This window comes from Prosopis cineraria, unplaced genomic scaffold, assembly GCF_029017545.1.
Source record: "Prosopis cineraria cultivar Desert tree isolate PC_DT_omini unplaced genomic scaffold, ASM2901754v1 PC4, whole genome shotgun sequence".
Classification (NCBI taxonomy): Eukaryota; Viridiplantae; Streptophyta; class Magnoliopsida; order Fabales; family Fabaceae; genus Prosopis; species Prosopis cineraria.
Window position 1 is genome coordinate 14,879,830 of NW_026555335.1, and position 25,044 is coordinate 14,904,873.

Sequence of the window (25,044 nt, forward strand, 5' to 3'; positions counted from 1 at the left end):
GGAGAAATTTAGTACTTTCGAGATCACCTTCTGATATTTCCAGATGGGACTCGTCTTTTCACGAAAATGGAAGCGCCCAGATCCCAGATAATTAATTGGTATTTGGAGCATGAAAACGTTCTGAGAAGTGAAAAGAAATAAAATAAAATGAAATGAAAAATAAAAATATAAATAAAACAATTAAAATTTGGTGAGAAAGGTGAATTATATTTATAAAAAATAATAATTTAATTTATAAATTAAGAGTTATGATTTATGAAATTTTTGAGGATGTGATAATTAGTACATTTATAATATCTAATATTAAATTATTATATAATTTGAATTTTAAATTGTAAGTTTAGGAGTGATTTAAATCCTAAATTTTTTTAAAAAATATATTCTAAAATTTAAATAATTAAAGTTGTGATAATTTTTTCTTATCATTAAATTTAAACAAACGTTAGTTAGTGTTTTAAAAATCAAAGTTTAATATGTAATTTTTACTAAATTTTACTTTCTCTATCCTCTACCTTCATTTAAGAAAAATTAATTGCACATTAAACTTCATTTAAAAAAATTGATGGATGTTTGTTTAAATTTAATGGTAGGATAAAATTATCTTAATTTTAATTATTTAAAATTCATAATGTATATTTTAAAAGTTTATAATTTAAATCCTTCCTAAACTTATAATTTAAAATTTAAATTACATATTAAGTCAATAATGTTAACCTTTATCACACTCATCATAAAAGAAAAGGACAATCTAGTAATTTTAATTTCAATTTTTTAATATATTCCATTCCTATTTTTTTTAGCAACTAAACAAAATCTAATATATTTTTAATATCTTGACTTTTTTATTGATCTTTGAAGTTCATTTATTATTATTAAATTTTATATAAATATGTTAATATGTATTTTATTTTAAGCACCAGGTCTTATTTGTAAGCGCGACACCAAAAGCCACCACAAATTATTTAAGGATAAATTTGACAAATTTAAAATTATAAAATATAAATTTTTCTTTTTTATTTTACTTTTATTTTTATTACATCAGCAATTTATTCCTTCCCCTTCGTGCTGCTTGTCCATTATCCCCATGTTTGAGAAGCTGTCATTTGATGTAAAGAAATTCATTAGCTGAAAAATGAAAATGAAATGTTGAACTCATCTTCATTAATAATGCTCTGGACAATTGCCAGAGTTAAAAGTGACAATTTTAAGTTAGTATTTCTAAATGATTTTATTATTTTATTATTTTTAACTTTAAAAAAGAGTATAATATTTTATCTTTTTTAACATTTCAAATTTACTTAATTAAAAAATATTACACAAAATTAAATTAATTTATCTAGAATAATTTTTACCGCCTCATAATATAAAAATATTATTTTTCCTTTGTCGCTTTGTCTGTATTATGGATGACATATCATTATAGATGAATTAATTCAAATTCAATTAAGCATTTTCCTTGAAGTAAATTAACGGTATGTTAAAGAGACCAGCATTACTGCTCTTTTCATTCAAAAATATAAAATATTTTTAAAAAAATTAAATATTTAAAAATATAAAATATTTTTAGTCTTTTGAGATATAATCATTATCTTTCTTTAAAGTATTCTATTGATAAGGATTTTATATTTATTATAGGTTGTGAGATAAATATTAAAAAATAGGATTAGTTTGAAAGTAAGTAATTATTTTATTGAGAATGAGATTTGATTAAAAATGCCTTATATTTTTAAACACGGTGAGTATACTTTAAAGTTGAAAAATTTCATAAAATCAAATTATATTACATTGAAATATATATATATATATAATTAAAAGGTTAAATATATTTTCTTGAATTCTTTAAAATAAATTGGTTACTATAATTTTATCTTTTTTTATCATTGATTCTTGTACTTTGTTTTTGATATTCTAGGTCATCCTTATTTTTTTCACCTATAATGTTATTCCATCTACTTTAAAACTAGATTTAATTCCTGTGCAATGCACAGAAATGTTTTAGTACATAAAAGATAAAAATAAAAAATTATAAAAGTTTAAAAATGATTTTAGAGTACTTATAATTTAATGTAAAATACATTGTCCACTCTCTTTTTTATTTTAATTACTTCTTTTTAATTTTAAAAATATATACAAACATATCTTAAAATTAATAAATATAAATACAAATGTTTATTTAACTTTTAACTTTTTACTTTTATCCACACAATCATTAGTTGATAATTAACTCATATATATTGAATTAAAATAACCTTTTTGAATAGAAATGTGTTATCTAAAAATTATTCATGTTGTCCCAAAACATTTAAATGATACTCCCTTATTGAAAAATATAAGGTATTCATAACTGAATCTTACTTCTCAATAAAGTAATTACCTAATTTTAAATAACACTATCTTTTTTGCATTTATCCCTATTAAATATCCTATAATAAATATAAAGTTATTATTAATGGAGACATTTTTTTTAAAAAAGACAATGATTACATCTCAAAAGACTAAATATGTCTTACATTTTTTAACATTCAACATTTTAAAAAATATCTTACATTTTTAAATAAAGAGAGTATGTTCTTTTAAATTTTTAGTCATTTTTTAAATTAATAGTTATAAAAATTATTTATTTATTATTTTAAAAATTTTAAATATATAAGTTTGCTAAAATAATATTTCAAACATGCATGTAAAAAAAATTAATAGATTATGAATTTTTTTATTAATTAACAAATATGAATTTAATATAATAAGAGATAGATTAGTCAATATAATTTATTCTTATTTTTATTTAACATTTATAATTTTAATAAATAATTTTAAATTATTTTTAAAACAGTTACTGTTATATTTTATTCTACAATTTATTATCTTATTCATATAAAATTTAAAAGTGATAAATTATTTTATTAGTAATTTTTCATTTTGATTAAATTAAATTTTGAAATAAAACTCATCAAGTTCCTGTGTACTTTTTATACTTTTATCTAAATAATTTTTTTAAATTTTATTGTATATTTAGCACCTATATATTACTATTTTTTATTAAGAATCTTACATCCACGTCTAATTTTTATTTTGGATCCTATATAGCCTTTCAAAATATAAAAAATTATTATATTTTATATCTTATTTAAACTTTTAAAATTAAAAAATGTAAATATATATAGCAAAAAAATTTTCATATGAAAATAAATTTTCATTAATTAAATTATGAGTTCCATATTCATCCCACATTTTCTTTAATGATATGTCCCACACCCGTTATTCTTTATTATGGGTCTCACATACAGTCACTTTTTAAAAAAAAAAAAAATTAAGGAACAATTTCTATTTGACATTGTATTACTCTTACATATATTAAAAAGATAAACATTTTTTAAAATTTCTCACCTCCTACAAGTTGACATATAATTTAACTTATTTTTTTAAAAAATTTTACCGCCCCATATATTTACATGGCTTGAATGATAACTTATTTTATTTTTATACCGACCATTTTATGATATGTTACCCCGTGATAATGCCAAATGTATAAAAAAATGTGCCATCCCAAACCATTTTATCCCCATATAAATTTTAAATTTAAACACATTTTATTTTATAATTCTTTATTTTTAAATAAAAATTTAATTTTATGAATAACAATTTGCTTTATTTTAGAGTTTTTCTTTATCCTTGTGCATAGTAAAATTACAAATAAGGTAGTCATCTATATTAAGAATGTATACAATAAATTGTTTTATTTTTAAACAAAATAATTTAAAAGTTTAGGATTTAAATCGCTTTTAAACCTATAGTTTAAAATTCAAAGTAAAATATTATTATGAAAGTATGAGATATCTTCTATGAGTTAAAGGGTGAAAACAAAGAGATGCGTTGCAACATTATATACATGCATCGCAACTGTTTTTCCTTATGCCAATCACCGCAGCATGTTGCATGTTATCAGATAGCACTCTGCTGTCAAATGATAACATTTTGAGGTTACTATTGACACGCCTTATTTCTCTATTTGATGTCTGAATGAGATGATATAAATATCTATAAAAAAATATTTTTATAAACTTACCAACAACATGAGTTTTTCTTATGTGTTATTTCACACAAGGAAAATGGACATCCTAAAATATTTTCACAACTGTTTATATTTGTTTTAGCTCAAGAATGTCCAAAATCATACGCATGTGCCAAAAAGCCACCACTAATATCTAGAACATGCTCAATAGATTTAAAACTACCTATATAACACACCACATACACATAATCCCACATATTTCTAATTTTCACTCTTCAACCTTTTTTAATACCAAAAACAGAAAGGGAAGTTTTAACATTGCCTAAATCATTTAATTTCAAGTTCAACAACATGACAATATTTCCCGCACTTGCATTAGTATTTTGGCTCTATTAACGCTCTAACAACTTACATACAACATTTTAAGACTCAACAAACATCTCAAAATTTAAACAACAACATAGTGTAAATACAAACAAAATGCATTCTAATTGATAATATTCGAACTATTACACCAAGTAAATGAAGTTAGGAGGCTTTACAGTATAAATATTGGATTCCTAAGCCTCCAAAGCTTTCCATACTTGAGCTAGAGCCTATAAAATATTGAAAAAGAAGAGTAAATACAACCACTCAATAACCAAGGTATGTCAATTATATATAGTTGTATATCAATTGATGAAGGCACATGCATGGGAGTTGAATGCTCAAAGATTTGTGATTACACATAACACAAGTAATAATTTCACAATTTGTTTTGTTAACCTTTTCACAAATTAAATCTTAAGGCACATTGTCATAATATCAACAAACCTATGATAATGGCCCAATCCACACTCTCAATACATGTTATCATAATACATACAACCATGTAATAATATTACAATCACTATCACGATTTGCCATAAACTTATCAACTATGTGACACATTAGATAAAGATATGCATGATCAATTTCTCTTTATATCCTCATTATTTCCTCTAACTAAAACCGTGGCCCATAATATTAGTTAGGATTTTATCTGTAGGACTGAACTACTTAAGTTCATTAATTGTGAGAAGTGACCCTGTAACATCCTGATTTTTATATAATAAAGAAATTGTGGAATTTAGGTTTTGAAAAAAAAATGATAATGATAGGAATTTATATTATTTGAGGTTATTTAGAAATAATATTATGATTAGGTATTTAATTATGAATTTAAAAATTTAAATTTAAAACCACATAAGCAATATTTAGTTAAGATATAATACATAAATAATTTTTTATGTGTGTGTTAAAAAAAAGAGAAGGTAGAAGGAACAAAAAAAAAGGGAGGTGGAAGGTTGTTGTTTCTAAGTCCCACATTGGTTAGATGAGGGAAGAGAAGAGGTGCCTTCATGTATAAAAAGGAGGGGGTGTGTGCATTAGGAAGCATGAGAGGCTAAGATGCAATTTAGAGGAAATTGCAACTTTTGGCCCAAAGGTTTGAATAATTAAATTCAAACCTATAGTTTTTTTTATATAATTTTGGGACTCACAATCCCATTTTTATATTATTTTTCTCTCTTCCTCTCACGTTGCTCGGCGTTTTCTCGCAAGGGGGGGATTATTTTCTTTTTCTTCAGGTATGTTCTAACTTTCCTATTTAGATTAGCATTTAAAAATTTATTTAATTACAAAATTAATTTTATAGTTATTTTCTAAATAATATTAGCTTTCTAATGATATGATTATTTTGTAGGATAGAGCAAATATTTTGATTAGAATTTTTCTATAGGATAGTTAATCTGATGATATGATGGATTAAAAATATAGGTTAAAACTCTTAGGGATATAATAAATATTATAGAATATTTTCTTGAGGTTGAAACTCATGTTTAAGAATTTTTAAGTTAAAATCTAGATCTATATGGTTGAATTTATGTGGAATCTGAGATATAGGGATAAACCTATAATTATTAAATATTTATTTAAGTATGAATAGGTATTTTTGAGGTTATAGAAAGGTGATTTGAGGCTTCAGGATAATTTTAAAATTTAATTTATTTTTGGACGAATTTTTAGAATATAGAAGGATGAAATTGTGATACTAGAAGTGATTTGAGGATAAAAAAATAGTTTATTAGGGTACGAGAATTTTAGAAAAGAATTTGAGAAGTTAATGAGGCATAAATCTTAAATTAGTGTTAATATGGATTATAGATCTAAGACTTTCTAACTATTTAAATTAGAGTTATTTATTTTAATGTAAAATTAATATATAGTATTGTGAAATAATTATGTAGATTATATTGACAAAGATAGTGGTGAAAAAGGAGTTGTGAAGGGGAACTTGTTATTCAAGACACAAGGTAACCATTATTAATGTATTGTGATGGGTGTGTTTGTGAATAGTTATGTGTTGTTTTGTTGTTTGGAAAAATTATGAAGTATTGAAAATAAATACTGTTATATACTTCTGTGAAATCATTGCCAAGTGGGTTAAAAATTTATTTTTTGTTTATCATGATGAGATATTATTGTTCGGATATATTTCTGTTTGGATATTTGAATGATGCATGACTTGTCAGGGTATTTTAATGTATGGTGTTAATGGGAATTTCTGTTCGGTTAATTATTACCACGTGGTAAGCCCTCATTGGACCCAATGAGTGGCGTGTCGCTTGATCCAACTCACCTTTGGCCGGGTGATTTGGCGTCCGAGCATGGCGAAAGGAGGATATAAGGTGCAGTCATGCAAATTAAATACTTGTTCGGTTTGTTTGAAAGTATTGTTCGGTTAAATGTTTTGTGTGCCCACTTAACAATCGCATGATTAGTTACAATCACATGCATCATTACATATTAATTTTTGGTTACTGGGACTTTTAAGTCTCATTCCCCGTGGTTAATATTTTTACAGGAGCGAGTCCGGCCGAGAAAGCACCAGAGGTGTAACTATGGTGTATAAGACACCATCTTTTACCTTGCCTCTTATTTTAGATTATACAATGTATCTTGTGCCAACTTAGGACATATCTTTTTGTGAAGCATGTAAACTCTAATCCTTTTTATTAAAAGTATTTATATGACCAAGAGGATTATGTCTGTCCCTCTTGATTTATGATCTGATTTGAATATCATGACATGAGGATCCTGTCTGTCCCTCATGGTTCTAATTGCTTTTTGAGATATTTTAAGACCTGTGATATATTGTCTTGGATGTATCATGATAGAAATTTTTCTACCATGATAAGGGTATGATAAGGGTTCAATGAAAAAAAATAAAATAATTTGTTGAATTAATAATTTGCAAAAAATCGGTTTGTAAATTTGAGGGTGTTACAGACCCAACTAAAGATTACTGTACTCACTCTTAGACTATAGTTCCCCATTCTCAAATATTTGGGGTGCTGTATACCTTAAGTTAATCTCCTCAATAAATAAGTCCCTTGACAAATTATGAGACAGTCCCTTGACAAGTAGTGGAATAAGGCTAGCCTTCGTGTACCAAAAAGCCACCATAAAGTACCATATGAATTTATTTGCTCCTTTCCTTAGGCGAACTTCCACCCAACAATCATGCAATATTTCATGCTTACGCACATTTTCGTGTGCTTGTAAATCACAATAACAAACTTATTATCTTAATTCATATAACTAGCCTAAGCATGTGAGCAAGACAATCATTTACATTTATCACATATAACTTTTAATTTTAATTTCAATTTCAATCACAAACACATATTCTCCACTTTACTCAATCATCACTTTCACACTATTGAAATCACAGAATTATCAAAACAACACATCCACTTGCTCACTTCTCAACACACTTATAGTATGCAAACATTCAATGTCACTTTCACAAATACAACCAAATTAGGTTAAGTAAAGCCTCATGATATTTTGGCATATTAACAACCACAATATTTAATCATTCCAAACAATTCTTCCATTTTCAAAAACTCACATCAATTAATAAACAAGTATAAAAAATAAATTTTTCTCATTTACCTCAGACCTTTAAGAGATTAAAAGTTTATGTAACATGTATTTTAATTTTAAAGAAGTTTATCTGTATTTTCAAAATAGAGGGGAGGTTTATTTAATTGTTAAGCGATAATAGAAAAGTGATCAATATATTTTACTTTTTTTTAATACATTCTTACTCGGTTATACCACCTCCAGTCAAAAATTATTATTGTTTAAAGTAATGCACATAGATTACGAAATCTTTAATTAATACGATAATATATTACCGTATATTATCGACTAAAATGCCTTCATTTGATAGGGTGAAAGAGAGATAAATTAACATAAAAGATGAAAATAAAAAGAGAGACATAATTGTTTTTTTTTAACCAATGGAGATATAATTGTTAAATAGCTGTACTTTCCCTAAAAATAAAGAGGTTTGCTCTAGAACCAAAACAAAAAAAAAAACAAAAGAAAGGAAAACAACAATAAATATGGAAGGGTAAATAGCTATACTATCCTCTTCATTTCTATTCTTTCTCTCTTCTATTTTACAAATTGATATGAGCCATATGACAATTATTCGTGTGTGAACAATAAATAACTAGGCGTGCCAGAGATGCTGAGTCTCAATTAATAACAAAAAGATCTTGGACTCCCTTACCACAATTCACTCAGATGTAAAAGATACATAAAACTTGGTTAGAACAAGTGTTTCTAATTTTTATTGAAATGTCAAAAAGTTACAAGCCTAAATTAAAGATAAAAACTAAAACTGATACCTAAAAGCTATGAATGTAGGATGTGAGTCTTTGTTGAGTGTTGATTGTCCTTCTTCTATGCTTTCGTATTTTATTTATAGTGTCAGAGTGATGGTAACCTCTCCATTGAAACCTAGAATGTTTGCTAAAGCATTAAGGATTTCGTGAAACTCATGGCACTGTCTTTACTCAGTGTTTTTCATTTTTGCCAATTAGCCCATCTCACCAAGATACTTGGGCATGATAATGCTATTCTCGCGGATTTTGGGATCACTTAGGATCGTGTCTTTATACGCCAATAGTCCAATATTTGCAATTGATGAGATCTCGACATGTTCATCTTGTCGTAGCTTTTTATTGAGCTCGAGACCGACCCCTTTGTTCAGATTGAGTCTGACTCTTTAGTCACTCAACCTAAATAACTTTATGACCTACCTAATGCTTTGGCTAGTGACGTTTCATATTTCAGCCTAAACAATAGTAAAAATCTAAGTCATACACCACAACACATGTCACACAGACCATGGCTTGTAGCATAGAGGAGGCTCCCTCTTGTCTTTTGGCCCAATGTACCATGGCACACCACACACACTACAACATGTGACACAAAGGTTTTTTTTTCTTTATTTTTCTCCACTTTTGATAGCCAAGTAACCAAATTCTACTTCGAACCTAATTTTATAGCTAAAATCACAACCAAAACATTCATTAATCCCTTTTAACTACACACCACATAAAACCTATATATATTTACCCTTAATTAGGTTAATTGTATGGGGGCTAATTTTCAAGATTTTACATAGTCTCTCTTAAAATCTCTTTATTTGCATTCAAGATTTAAAATCATGTCATGTTCGACTTGATGCAAAGCACCATTCTTCATGATAGATGGTCCGAAACGGGTAGCATTACTTATGCCCAATCATTTAGGCCTAACATGGCCCATTTATCTCTTAAATCCTCTTTTAAACCCCATATAGAGTTTAATAGAGTCAATTAGTCATCCGAACCCCCTAATTAACCTCTAATTACCACAAAACTAGCCAGTTAAACCTCTTGATTAATTAATTTAACTCTTAAATTAAATTTTTAAGATGTTACATCAATAGCATTAGGCAAATTGAATTCCATGATGAGTTTTTTGAACCCAAGATCCCAAGCCAATTTGAACCCCCACATGCAAGCTTATAGCTCAGCATATAAAGTATCTTCACCATTCATCTTATACATGAAAGCAGCCTCGAGGAGCAAAAATTTTTTAGAAAAAATTATATATAAGTCTCATGAAATAGAGTTAATTATAAATAAGTCTTATAAAATTTAAAAGCCATAGCCACATCCCTTAAAACTTGAGTATCATTTAAAATTAAGTTACAAAGACAATTAAACTCTTATAAAACATATGTTACATTAATTAAATAATTAATTGATAATTATTTCATGAGCAATTTACAATAATAATTTTAATTTTTTACAATTATAACTTCACATATTTAATAAGTAAATAATCATGTGTTAATAACCAGATTTAATATTAATTATTTATAATTACTTCATCAGTAATTTACAATTATAATTTTAATTTTTTATAATTATAACTTTATATATTTGGACGAAATAAAAATTAAATACTTGACATATACATACTTATGCTATTGTTTGAGATATGCCCTTTATGATATCATTGTGTAGATTTCATAAGTGTGTATAATATGCACACAAGAAAGTCAATATAAGTTTTATATTGATTCAATAAAGATTAGATTGGCCATAGAAAAAGTGTATGTAGGTAAATCTTGAACATTTAAGATACATTATTAATACAAACAGCAAATCAACAAATTAAAGGAGTTGTTTCGTACTTATCCATAAAGGATTTCTAGTACAAAAATATTGAAATGAAAATGTCATGCATATGCAATCACGATAAAGCACCTAATACAAATATGAGAGACTTAGTGGAGGATGTTGGATAGCATTTTTTATCAATTGAGCCAAGTAAAACCGGACCAAATTGAGTTAAATAATTATTTATATTAATAAATTTTTTATTATCTTATGAGTGGTTCTGAGAGTATTTTGAAAGGAGTAGTTATTTGTTTTAAATAAACAAAATAATAACCTACTATCTCTGAGTAGATATTAGATAATTTAATACTCTCTTCATTAAAAAATATAATATATTTTTAATTAAATTTTAATTACCTATTTCTAAACTAATCTTATTTTTTTTATATTTATCTTGATTAAATATCTTATAATAAATATAAAATTATTATTAATAAAAATATTTTAAAAATAAAGACAATAATTATATTTTAAAAAATTAAAAATATATTATTTTTTTAAATATTAAATTTTTTAAAAAATATTTTATATTGTTAAACGAAAAGAGTATAACATACATTCAGTTTTGCCCACACTCTCAACAAAACTCACATAAAGAACAAGGCTCATCTACGACTCTCCCTCTCCTCTCAATGCGTCTACTGTGTGTCAAATATTTGTATCCATCATTGTAATAGGATTACCGTGAGGCAGAAATAAGACTATTAAGCATCACTATCAAAATTATCACATCGGAACTGCACACCATTTTCTTACAAACAAATAATTTAATTATCACTAATAATTAGATAGATAAAAATAAAAATTTAAAATTAAAAAGGTATATTTATGTTTTATAATTATTAATAAAGAGATTTACATAAATTTTAAAAATAAAATAGAAGAGAGAGCAATAATACATTTTATATTTGCAATTAAGATAAAATAAAAATCTTAAAAATATCCACAAAAAAAGTATTTCAAATATTTTTCAATTTTTAAATTTACATTTATCTTGATTTTTTTAAATACTAAAACATTAAAGTTTATTCCGCGGTTAAACGAGCGACTTCACAAGTTTCTTTGCAGTCATTCCTTAAAATTTGTGATTAGCAAATGAAGGATACTTCGTCCAAAGAAACATATAAATTAAAGACTGAACGCTTTCAACTGCCCTCCTCGCTTTCTTTCCTCATAAATCCAACTTTAATTTACCGTAGATCCCTGCAATAACCCTCACGACCTCTCCAATCCAACCTCAATGCAAATTTCCACCAATGAATTTAAAAGAACAAGAAATTAAATTAAAATCAACAAGGAAGACAAGATTACAAAAGAAAAACGAGGCTCATATGTTAATCCAAAACCACACCCATCAAAACAAAATCCCAAGTGAAACTTTACAAGCGTCCACGAAATTCAATATTTCTGACATATATGTCACAGACAAACATTCACAAGAAATAGCATAAACGCAGATCACAACCCCAGAAATTCAAACCAAGAAAACGATTATAAACACAGAAAAAACAAAAAACAGAGCATAAACAGAAAATTGTCATCCATTATTCTCAACCAGAGATCTCGATGGCCTTAACCTCAGGCTTCTTCACCTCTTCCTTGGGAACAGTCACAGTGAGAACCCCATTCTCCATGGAAGCCTTCACTTGATCCATCTTGGCGTTCTCCGGCAGCCTGAATCTCCTCAAGAACTTGCCGCTGCTACGCTCCACGCGGTGCCACGTGTCGTTCTTGTCTTCTTTCTCCACGTTCCTCTCTCCGCTTATCTGAAGCACACTGTTGTCTTCGATCTCAACCTTGACCTCCTCCTTTTTCAGCCCTGGAAGATCGGCTTTAAACACGTGTGCTTCGGGGGTCTCCTTCCAGTCAATCCGAGTTCCGATGAATGCAGAATTTTCCCGGGAAAGAGTTGAGAGAGAAGAAGGAAAAGGGAAGTCCTTGAAGGGATCCCAGACGTCAAGAGAGAAGGGATCGAAAACGCTGCTCCTCCGGTCGCCAAAGAAACTCGGGATCAACGACATCTTCGAATCGTGGAGATTGAAAATCCAACGAGAAAGTAGAAAGTGTGCACTTGGTGTTGTGGATTAATCACGAATTGACTGAGAATATTTCGCTGGCAACGGAGGGGGATGCATCAGGTATTTAAAAGCGAAGGAGGGAGAAATCTAGTACTTCCGAGCTCACTTCAGATATTTCCAGAAGGGTCGGGAACATGGAAGCGTCCAGATTTCTGATTATTATTTCAGCTTTAGAGTTTTGAAGGTTTTTTATAAAAAAAAAAAAACGAGTTAAAGAAATAAAATAAAATAAAGATAATTTAATTTATATAATTTAGAGACTAATTCAATTTGAGACTCTAAGTGATTCAATTTAATATTATAATTTTTATAAATTAATTATCTAGATATACTTTGGATAAGACAGATTTAATATTAAATTTTTTAATAAATTTTATTTTATTAAATATAAAATAAAAATAAAAACTTTAAATCTAGACCTTGCAAATAAAATTTAATGTTGAATTTAAACTATTCAGAGTATATCCAGATAGTTAATTTGTGAAAATTATACCATTAAATTGAATTATCCAAATTTAATTAGTACTGTTTAGATCAATAATGAATATATCTAGATTGATGATAAATATATTTATAAAAAAATTTATAAATTTTATTTTTATAAAATTAAAATTTAAATTTAAAAAATTTCAAACCATTTAAATTAAAATTTAAATGGCACAAATCTTTTTTCATGATGAGCACTGCAGTACCGAAACCGGACTCCTTATGATAAGGTGAAGCGCACTACACAAGCCAAATGAATGTCAGATTTTTTTTTCTTGTCTTCTCTTTCCTCCTTTCTTTCAATTATCAAAATAAAACATCACTATTTTTACAATCTTTTTAAGATTTAGAAGGTGGAAGTCTACATTAAATTTTTTATTTTTATTTAATTGTTTAAAAAACATTGAAAGAGAAATCGACTGTAATTATTTTTATTTAATTTTATAAAGGAATAAAAAACTATATATAGCACAAATCATGTGAGACTATTTTTGTATAAAGTCTAAAAATTAAATTGTATTACTTTTCATTTAGAATATTCAACGTTTTATTAATTTTATATTTTATATCAAAAGAATATCAATATTAATAATTAATTATAATTTATAAATTTATTTTAGAATTTCATTCTACCTTTTTTGTTTAAAAATTATGATTTTTGATTTTCCAATTTATTTTTGATTTTTAAATTATCTCTTTCTTAAAAAAATTGTAATATAAAGTTTATTATTTTTCTTAAAAATATCAAATGAGTTATATATAATAAAATTCATATATATTTTTGTCATACTACATTTCAACTAGCTTTTGAATCAAATTATTCAAAAAAAATTTCAATTTGTTCAATTAACTTCTAAATAAAAGGTTTTCAAACATAAATTATGTTACAATCATAGAATTTTCTTTTAATTTTAATTTGCTAATCTCAGTTATGAATTTTTTTTTAATCCAAATATACACTTCATCTAATAAAAAAAAATCTAAGAAGTAGTACGTCTTATTTATAAGAGTGATTAATGAGTGTAATGCTCTCAATGACATTATCATACAACCTTTCACGCTTTTTACTAATCAATTCAAAATCATATTTTGAAAGCTTTAAGATCTCAATATAAAACTTTTGAAAATATCTTTACAAAAACTATTTAAGTTATTTAAAATAGCACACAGCAGAAGTATTAGGCATAAGCACACCAAAGAGCAACTTAAAACATCACAATTCACACAAAAAGTAGGTCATGCGCCATGGCTTGTACTGCATGTGCATAGAGACATTATCATCACACTCTGGACCATGTGCTGTGGCATGCTATCACACACTGACACATGCACAGCGGTGCACACACACCAAATTCTATTGTCAATGTCAAAATCTGATGTAAACTTTGGATGTGCGACGTTTTTACATCGGATGTCGTATTTTGGTGATTCAAGCTCCCACAAGAAGTTTTTTTCACAATCTAACTAACAACACTGATTTCATTTAAATTCGATATCTCATTTAAAAGTTAGATATTCAAGTACATTTTGACTGTTTAATGTCAAAATTCACCACTTAAACATCACCATTTAAAACCACAAGTCATTGGCTACTTTTAGGGCCTTGATCATATTCAAATGAATAATCAACACCTGATTGAGCAATTATACATTAATAAATCATGTATATATACATTTGACCTGCAAACTGCCTACCACACTCTTTTGGGCATATTCACATTTCTCAATCTCATTCATATCCACAACCAAATTCTACATATACAACCCATTTACATATAACCACACGTACACATATTCATTCGCTAGCCTAAAATATCATTTCCACCACAATTACACATACACAATGGGCTAGGATATAAAAACCACCATACACACAATATTCACAACATTATGCACATGTATCAAATCCTATAGCAACTTATATACATATTCATAACTACTTATATATAAATTCATTACACCAATTCTTACAAGGCTATATTGAGAAAATCATAGTTCTTGGCCTGAATCTTTTCCTTTAATACCACTACTAGCAGAACTTGAAAAATGTAAATAACTGCAGGTGAAATCAAAATCTCAATAATCAATATAGCTCATTAAATGTCTATTACTACAGATAACTATACCAAAATAATAAAACCAATGTAATAGCTTATATATAAAAAAAGTATATATAATTTTCTCTTTTTAAAGCATTTCCACACAACTACCACAACAACATGATCATCTAGCCACCAAACCTCCAAAGCTCATCGACACGAAACCATAGGCTCTAATGGATCAATCACATATTGACCTGAGCACATTCTTAGTGGTACAAACATCTGACCAAAGGTAATTTATCCTACCTACAGACCATGGTTTCTCTCATCTCACACACTTGCGATAGAGGTATCATTGACTCTTAACCGCACCCTAATGAGTACTAGGGAGTTGTCAGAATGCCTGGATGTCTCATGGTAACAGTCTCAATATAATGCTATACCGGATTACCTATGATACCAGCCAATATAATGCTACACTAGATATCCTATGATGCTAGCCTGATCATATGAATTTATTTACTCATATCTAGGCATACACACATCTAAACATATCCTAGGTGAACTCTCACCCTTTATAATTATGTTTTTCACACATATATCATTACTTTTCCCACAACTCACATAAAAAAAACACACACACACACACACTCACTCACTCTTATATAGATCAATCTAAACCAGTGATCATCACACTTTTATTTACAAATTAATTTTATACTGAAACCATTTATAATGTTAAATTATTCATAGAAACTGACAAAACAATGATTTTGCAATTATACAATTACTTTTACACAGTTATGATAGTTAATAAACATAATAAACTATATGGTTACCTTAACCCTTCTGTTTGATAGAAAGGGTTACCTATGTTATATCATTACTCAAGTCTCTTTCAACTTATTAACGCGTCACATGCTAGAATCTATACAAAATTAACAACCGAAGTCAATTGTCTTATTGACTAAAAGTGTCAATTACAATAATTAAGCATCTAATAGCTATTACTTCCTCTATTCATGTTTATCCACGCGTATTAGGACTAATTACCACTCATTACAAGCATTAACCTTTTCTTAATTAGATTTCTCTCATTAGTCTCTCTCTCTCTCTCAAATAGGTTAATTTAAGTCTAAAGCTCAAAGTTTTATTGTTCCGACTTAAACCAGTCACAAAATACTAATTTAATTCTATAGAACTTTTTATTATTATTAGATAAGAAATCATCTCCTTAAAACTTTTGGATTCAATTTCTTATTAGTTTAAACTAAGAGAAAATAGGGTAGAATCAAAAGTTAAGGCATTACAAGACTACTTGATAAGTAATAGGTTGGAAACGTTGTCCTTACTCCTAAGATTGCTTGCCCTAATAGAGGTCCCCTTCTTCTCCATGCCCGAACCTCTTTCTCTTGCTTTTCTTTTTGTTTTTTTCATAAGCTATCACGTCCTTATTAATTAGAATTATGTGCCATGCACTGCAGCATACCCATCTCTAACTATAATGTGTGGCACAGTGAGGAAACTCATTACCATGCTCACATACTCTACTTCACAATGCCGTTCTTCCACACTAATCTGTTCATATAACATTTTAAAGAGTCAATACACCCCTCTATCTTTCAAATCTTAATCCCACATTAAATTACTAATTCACCTCTTAATTAGTATTAATGCTAGAATTAGAAATTCGGGATGTTACAGTTCTCCCCTTCTTTTAAGAATTTTGTCCCTAAAATTGAAATACTACTAGTAATACACACATACCTACGGGACCAACTGAGGGTATTATTATGTCATCTTGGCTTCTGTCTCCTAGGTTGTGTCACCAGGAGTTATACCCTTTTAGATTACCTTCATTAGTAGAATAATCTTATTTCTCAACTGCTTATCCTCCACATCTACTATTTGTTTTGGTTTTGCTTTATAGGTCATGTTCTCTTGCAATTCTACCTCTTCAGGCTCAATTATATGAGAAAGATCTAGTTGGTATTTCTTGAGTTGAGACCCGTGAAATATATAATGAATTGTGAAGGATAATTGTGAAGGTAAGGCAATTCGATAAGCAACTAGCCTGATTCTCTCTAGAACTTCGAACGAACCCATAAATCTAGAAGTCAATTTCTTAGCTCTAATTGACCTTCCAATTCCCATTATTGGTGTAACCTTCAAAAATATATGGTTACCTACCAAAAACTCTAATGGCCTTCTTCATCGATCGGCATAACTCTTCTACCTGCTTTGAGTTATCAACAGTTTTTGCTATATGAACTCAATCTTTTGAGTAGTCTGGTCTGTAATGTCATGCCTTATAACACTTCTTTCACTCAATTTTGTCAAACATTATAGTGATCTATACTTTTTTCAATATAGAGCTTCATATGATGCCATTTGAATACTGAAATGGTAGCTATTGTTACACATAAATTTAGCCAATTGCAAATGGCTATCCTAGTGATAAATGATAATTTTATATATTTTTATTCTTTTAATTTAGACTTTTAATTATTTATTTAAGGCTAATTGAGTTTAATTAGATATTATTTGATTTTATTAGCTAATATTCAGTTTTGGAATTTTAACTAACTAAATCTTTGATTTTAAAATATAAATAATATCTTTAATATTTTTGCACAGGTGCTATTTAATTTTATTTTATTTGTGCAGATTTTCTAGATTCAATTTGAAAGATATTGATGAAGAATATTTTGGATAAGAAGAATATGGGCATGCTTGGAGATCAAATCAAGAATCAAATCTTTAAATTTTATTTGAATTTATTTTGGATTATTTAGTGTAATTTTTAATTAGGGTCCACTTTTCATATATATATATATATATGAATAGATGGGGGACGGAGAGGAAGCACGATCTGGGAAAAAAAAAACGAAAGAAGGGAAACAGAGCAGCGATCGCCATTCGTCTTTCCTTCTTCCAATTTCTTAGGTGATGGCTTCTCAATTTTTCATTTCATGTTGTTTGATTTTTAATTCTATGGAGAGCTAATTTTTTTTTTGGTGTGATCAATCACAAACCATGATCCTAAATTTTAATCAGAGTCTTTAATATTCAGGAAAGATTTTATTTTAGCTTTATTCCAATTTTCTCTTCTTCTCTCTACCTCTAAATTTTATGCTTTAATTACTATTATTGATTAGAGTAGCTTTATTGCATAATTTTTGAGTTATAAATTTTATCTGAGGTTTTAATTGCTATAATCGATTGATATAGCATTGTAAGAGTAATTTGGCTTGGCTTGGGTGATTATCCATGCTTTGTTTTTGGTGTGGCTATAAAACAATTGTTAGGTTGTGGGTTAAAGGAGATTTCAATTAATCTATAACTTAACTTCTTGTTTAATTCTTGAATGATAATTTGAGAAATATTATAATGAAACCAGAATAATCAAGTTGAATAAAATTAATTTATTTTGTAGACGAGGAAGGTTAAATTTAGGTGATTGGGTTGTGATTGATTGCGCTGCTTGTTGTCGGTAATTTTCTTAATTGAATTTCCTCTATTTATTTATTTATAATTTAGTTTTTAATTTCATCATAAAAAAACCCCCCCATTATTTACCTTTTCATAATCATAATTTAAATAGTTACTCTATTGACTCTTAGGGAGACGACCTAGGTTGCACTTTACTGTAAAATCTAGTTTTTATTAATTTTGGTGCTATTCGACAGTAGTGTCAAAATTTTGGCGCCGTTGCCGGGGAGTCAAAGGTGTTAACTTTTTGAGTTTGGTTATTAGTTTTTTTTTTCTTCTTTCTCATTATTTTTATTTTTTTTTTTTTTTTTCTCTAGTATTTTTTATTTTTTTCAAGATTTATTATTATTTTTTGTCTTTACTTGTTTTAGGTGTTTTTCATTGTTTTTCCAGTTTATTAGTGCATGACAAGATCTTTACAAGATAAATTAATTGATTTGAACTTGAGATTGAGAGAACTTGTCGTACTAACCGTAAAAATCAAAAGCACCGTAAAATTAGGGATAGTGTGATCTCTGAAATTTTGTCTGAATTGATTGATAGCATTATTAGTGATTCTAAATCTGACTTAGACTCTACAGTTAAGTTGGAAAATATGGCTGAAAATAATAATGGTAATAGAACAATTAAAGAATTGGCTGCTCCTAATGCACACTATCAAAATTTATGCATTCAATATCCTAATTTAGATGCAAATGCTAGTTTTGAATTGAAATCTGGTTTAGTACATTTGCTACCTAAATTTCATGGTCTTACAGGAGAGGACCCGAATAGGCACTTGAAGGAATTTCATATTGTGTGCTCCACCATGAAGCCTCAAGGAGTTTCAGAAGAGCAAATCAAATTGAGGGCTTTTCCTTTTTCATTGGATGGAGTGGCAAAAGATTGGTTGTATTACTTGCAACCAGGTGCCATTACATCTTGGGATCAAATGACACAGTTATTCTTAGAAAAATTCTTCCCTGCCTCTCGCACAGCTGCAATTAAAAAGGATATTTGTGGGATTCGTCAGATGACTGGGGAGACATTTCATGAATATTGGGAGAGATTTAAGAAATTATGTGCCAGCTGCCCTCACCATCAAATACCTGATCAGCAGCTGGTTCAACATTTTTATGAAGGTCTCTTACCAACAGATAGGTGGTTTGTTGATGCCGCAGCTGGTGGTGCTTTGGTAGAACTTACTCCAACTGATGCCATGAATCTCATTTCTAAGATGGCACAAAATTCTCAACAATTTGGGACACGAGCTAACCAAGCAGTTAAGGGGGTGAATGAGATTCCAACACCACAATATGATCCTAAATTTGAGAACAAGATGGAGGAGCTCTCTAGCATGGTTCGGCACATTGCCTTAACACAACAAAAATTAATGAATTCACCAGCAGTGCCAACTTTTCCACAGGCGTATCCCTCACAGACGTGTGCACAACCTCAATTTTATAATCCTCAGCAAGCTACCACATCTTCTGCCTTAGTTGGGCCTCTATGTGGCATCTGTTTTTTAGCCACACACACTACTGATCAATGCCCACAGTTGGATGATAGAGTTGAGAATTGTGCTGGGATTTTTCCAACTAGATCTATGCAACAGGGCCAAAAATATGATCCTTTCTCTAACACTTATAATCCAGGGTGGAGAGATCACCCTAATTTCAGATATGGAGGAAGCCAACAACAACAATATAATGCTACAGGTCAAAATTCACAGCCTATGCAACCAATGAGGCAATCTACTCCTATTTCAGGGTCTAAAAATGATGGACCAAGTCTAGAAGAGTTAATGAAGCAAATGGCAACTAATAACATTCAATTTCAACAACGCACTGAGACAGTAATCCAAAAATTGGAGAATCAAATTGGGCAGTTGTCCACCTCCGTTAATGAATTGAAGAGTCAAGGTTCTGGAAAGTTGCCTTCTCAAACAGTTGTAAATCCTAATTGTAGTAATGTTAGTGCTATCACTCTTAGAAGTGGAAAGGAGCTTCCAGAGCCCTCCACAACATCTATCAAGAATAAGTCGGCTGCAGCAACACAAGTCACACTTGAGGAGGCTAATGAAGAAAAGGAACCAAGGAAGATCCTTCCATTTCCAAATAGGGAGACTCAAAGCAAGAAGTTAAAGGAAGCTGAATTGGAGAAAGAAGTGCTTGATGTTTTCAAGAAGGTTGAAGTCAATATTCCCCTTTTGGAGGCAGTAAAGCAAATTCCTAAATATGCAAAGTTCTTGAAAGACCTATGCACGAACAAGAGAAGATTCAAAGCTAACGAGAAGGTCAATCTAGGAAGAAGTGTATCAGCTTTATTTCATGAAGGAATGCAGTGCCAACCCCCTATGCCCTTAAAATGCAAAGATCCAGGGAGTTTCACTATACCCTGTACTATAGGAAATTTAGAATTTTCTAACGCTTTGATTGATCTTGGTGCAGCGATAAATGTTATGCCCAAGTCTCTATTTTCTTCTTTGCAGGGTTGTGAGATGAAGCCAGCCGGGATTATTGTCCAATTAGCAGACAGGAGACTTGCCTATCCTAGTGGTATGCTTGAAGACATTCTAGTTAAGGTAAAAGATTTAGTCTTTCCTGCTGATTTTTATATTTTGGATATGGGTAAAAATGATAGTCATGGGCCACCACCACTGATTTTGGGTAGGCCATTTCTTAAGACAGCTAATACTATCATTAATGTTAAAGATAGTACTCTTTCCATGGAATTTGCAGGACGTGTTGTTCAATTTAATCTTTTAGAGGCTATGAAACATCCTATAGAGGATCATTCTGTTATTAATGTGAGCATGCTTGATATGTTAATTGATGATACATATGATGAGCTTTACAATGAGATGGTTTCTAGTTCTCTTGAGATTGTTGATTTAGATAGCAATACACATTGTTCTGACTCTATTATTTATGAAGATTCTTCTGACTGTTCTGGTTCTGATGATATTGTTGAGTTATTCAAATCCATGCATGATATTGGCATTGAAACTTCTAGTGACTCTGATATGATTGCTTCTGACTCTGAAAGAACTATAGACTTTGCTATCAACTCTATGTCATGTAATTCTATTAATAATGATAATTCTAGTATTCTAGAACAAGATACTGCTGCTTCTTTTGATGGAATGCAGGTTTGTGGAGTTGATGAGCTAACTATCGATAAGCTAGTTCCCTCTATTCAGCAGCCACCTATACTTGAATTGAAAGATCTACCAGAACATTTGAAATATGCATTCTTAGATGAAGGTAAGAAATTACCGATTATTATAGCAAAGGATTCTGATCCTTGCCAAGAGGTAAAATTGTTAGAGGTACTGAGAAAGCACAAGAAAGCTATAGGATGGACACTAGCTGACATTCCAGGCATCAGTCCAGATATATGCATGCATAGGATCTTAATGGAAGACGGTGCAAAGCCATGTAGGCAACCTCAAAGGAGGCTTAACCCACTTATCATTGATGTGGTCAAAAAGGAGGTAACAAAACTTCTTTCTGCAGGTATCATTTACCCTATTTCTGATAGCCAGTGGGTGAGTCCAGTACAGGTAGTGCCAAAGAAGAGCGGGATCACAGTTGTAAAGAATGAAAAGAACGAGTTGATTCCTATGAGAGTGCAAAATAGCTGGAGGATGTGCATCGACTACAGGAAGCTAAATGATGCAACCAGGAAGGATCACTTCCCTTTACCTTTTATTGATCAAATGCTAGAGAAATTAGCAGGCAAATCTCACTACTGTTTTCTAGATGGTTTTTCAGGTTATTTTCAGATTTGCATAGCTCCAGAGGACCAAGAGAAGACAACATTCACATGTCCATTTGGCACATTTGCTTATAGGAGGATGCCATTTGGATTATGCAATGCCCCAGCCACATTCCAGAGATGCATGATGAGTATTTTTGCAGATTTGCTAGACTATTGCATAGAGGTTTTTATGGATGATTTTACTGTATATGGAGATTCATTTGATGAGTGTCTAGTAAATTTAGATAAAGTACTTGAGCGATGTATTGAGAAAAATCTTGTATTAAACTTTGAAAAGTGTCATTTCATGGTTAGACAAGGTATTGTATTGGGTCATGTTGTTTCTGAGAGGGGGATAGAAGTTGATAAGGCTAAGGTAGATGTGATTACTTCTTTACCTTATCCTACTAGTGTTAGAGAGGTCCGTTCTTTCCTTGGACATGCAGGATTTTACAGGAGGTTTATACAGGATTTTAGCAAGATAGCCTTACCACTCTCAAGATTGCTGCAGAAAGATGTGGATTTCAAATTTGATAAAGCTTGTGAGCAAGCATTTGATGAGTTAAAGAAGAGATTGACCACTCCACCAATCATTCAACCGCCAAATTGGGATTTACCTTTTGAATTATTATGTGATGCTTCTAATTATGCTCTTGGCGCAGTACTTTCACAAAAAGTTGATAAGAAATCACATGTCATAGCTTATGCTTCCAGAACTTTAGATGCAGCCCAAGCCAATTATACTACCACTGAAAAGGAGCTTTTAGCTATTGTTTTTGCATTAGATAAGTTTAGATCATATCTTTTGAATGCAAAAGTTGTTGTGTTTTCTGATCATGCAGCATTAAAGTATCTCTTAAGGAAGCCAAATGCAAAGCCACGATTAGTCAGATGGATGCTCTTGCTACAGGAGTTTAACTTAGAGATAAAGGATAAGAGTGGAGCTGAGAATTTTGTCGCAGACCATTTGAGTCGCATTGAATCTCCTATGGTTCCTTCTATTCCTATTGATGATAATTTTCCTGATGAATGCTTATATGCTATGCATGATGTTACTCCTTGGTATGCTGACTTAGTTAATTACTTAGCTGCCTCTGCATTGCCTGTGCATTTAAAGAAACATCAATTAGATAAGTTCAAGAGGGAAGCTAGATATTACATATGGGATGATCCATACCTTTGGCGCATATGTAGTGACCAGATTATTAGGAGATGTATTCCTGACATTGAGTTTGAATCCATATTGCATTTTTGTCACACACTTGCTTGTGGAGGACACTTTGGTCCACAACGCACTGCTAGAAAGGTTCTTGATTCTGGATTGTACTGGCCTACTCTATTTCGTGATGCATATACATTTTGTAAACATTGTGCTAGATGTCAGCATACAGGAAATATCTCCCGTAGAAATGAGATGCCTCAACAACCTTTACTTTTCTGTGAAATATTTGATGTATGGGGTATTGATTTCATGGGACCTTTTCCTGTTTCATTTGGATTTGCTTACATTTTACTAGCTGTGGATTATGTTTCTAAGTGGGTGGAAGCTAAAGCCACCAGAACTGATGACTCTATTGCTGTTGTAGATTTTGTTAGATCACATATCTTTTGCAGGTTTGGTATTCCAAAGGCCATTATCAGTGACCAAGGCACCCATTTTCGTAATCGGAGCATGCAGAGTTTATTGGGTAAGTATGGGGTCGTGCATAAGATGGCTACCCCTTATCACCCCCAAACTAATGGGCAAGCTGAAGTCTCGAATCGAGAGATAAAGCAGATTCTTGAAAAAACAGTGCAACCTAATAGGAAAGACTGGAGTAAGAGACTTGATGATGCATTGTGGGCATACAGAACTGCCTACAAGACTCCAATCGGAATGTCTCCTTATCGGCTTGTTTTTGGGAAAGCTTGTCACTTACCTGTGGAGATTGAGCATAAAGCTTATTGGGCAGTAAAGCAGTGCAATATGGATTTAACTAAAGCAGGAGCCCAAAGAAAATATCAATTGCAAGAGCTTGAAGAATTTCGCTTGGAAGCATATGAAAATTCAAGAATCTACAAGGAAAAGACCAAGTTAATACATGATAAGCTGATAGTTAGAAAAGAGTTCAAGGTGGGACAAAAAGTGTTACTCTATAATGCCAGATTGAAACTTATGCCAGGAAAACTTCGTTCTAGATGGGAAGGTCCTTTTATAGTTACTAAAGTGTTTTCTTATGGTGGAGTAGAGATTATGGCAGAATCTACTGGAGCAAAGTTTAAAGTTAACGGGCATCGGTTAAAGCATTTTTATGATGGATTTGAGACACACATTGTGGAGGAGTCTTCCCTCCAAGATAATACTTAATCGATCAGGTTGTATCATTTCTCTTCACTTTTAATTTACATTTTCCTATACATCTTTCGAACTATGTTCTACATTGAGGACATTGTAGATTTTAAGTGTGGGGGGAGGTTTTTTGCTGTTTCTAATTTTTTTTCTTGTTTTCATTTTTTTTATTTTTGTGTTCTTGTTTTCAAAATAAAAAAATAAAAAAAAATAATTTGTGCGAAGTTGCAAATTTAAGACAATTTTAGTTTGAATGCATTTGAGCATGATAAGTAATTGATCTTATGTTTAGAATTTAAGTTAAGTGGCATGAGTTTGG

At 29.9% G+C, this 25,044-nt stretch overlaps 3 protein-coding genes and 1 non-coding gene across 4 annotated transcripts; 1 reads left to right on the top strand and 3 right to left on the bottom strand.

The window, feature by feature from the left end:
• Window positions 1–11,864: 11,864 nt before the first annotated feature.
• LOC129308589 (17.3 kDa class I heat shock protein) lies at window positions 11,865–12,774 on the bottom strand. The gene has a single exon (XM_054949814.1). It carries the CDS (start codon window positions 12,576–12,578, stop codon window positions 12,108–12,110), a length of 471 nt encoding a protein of 156 aa, XP_054805789.1. The 5' UTR covers window positions 12,579–12,774; the 3' UTR covers window positions 11,865–12,107.
• Window positions 12,775–16,627: 3,853 nt separating this feature from the next.
• LOC129308864 (uncharacterized) lies at window positions 16,628–17,317 on the bottom strand. The gene is made up of 2 exons (XM_054950241.1): window positions 17,018–17,317; window positions 16,628–16,741 (listed from the first exon to the last, which is right to left on the bottom strand). Exons 1-2 carry the CDS (start codon window positions 17,315–17,317, stop codon window positions 16,628–16,630), a joined length of 414 nt encoding a protein of 137 aa, XP_054806216.1.
• A 1,933-nt stretch (window positions 17,318–19,250) lies between these two features.
• On the top strand, window positions 19,251–24,766 carry LOC129308865 (uncharacterized). The gene is made up of 3 exons (XM_054950242.1): window positions 19,251–19,269; window positions 19,414–23,621; window positions 24,126–24,766. Exons 1-3 carry the CDS (start codon window positions 19,251–19,253, stop codon window positions 24,741–24,743), a joined length of 4,845 nt encoding a protein of 1,614 aa, XP_054806217.1. The 3' UTR covers window positions 24,744–24,766.
• On the bottom strand, window positions 19,637–19,741 carry LOC129310219 (small nucleolar RNA R71). The gene has a single exon (XR_008593057.1). It is a non-coding gene; the product is annotated as a small nucleolar RNA R71 (small nucleolar RNA).
• Window positions 24,767–25,044: the final 278 nt, after the last annotated feature.

What these genes read in the sequence shown, in the direction of transcription:
- LOC129308589 (XM_054949814.1), bottom strand. Translation starts at nt 12,578, where the DNA reads ATGTCGTTGATCCCGAGTTTCTTTGGCGACCGGAGGAGCAGCGTTTTC.
- LOC129308865 (XM_054950242.1), top strand. An exon ending in TTAGGAGATGTATTCCTGAC is followed by an intron (nt 23,622 to 24,125) that starts ATTGAGTTTGAA and finishes ACCCCTTATCAC; the next exon opens with CCCCAAACTAATGGGCAAGC.
- LOC129308864 (XM_054950241.1), bottom strand. Translation starts at nt 17,317, where the DNA reads ATGGGAATTGGAAGGTCAATTAGAGCTAAGAAATTGACTTCTAGATTT. An exon ending in AGATTATTCTACTAATGAAG is followed by an intron (nt 16,742 to 17,017) that starts GTAATCTAAAAG and finishes TTATATGAACAG; the next exon opens with ATTAGTGTGGAAGAACGGCA.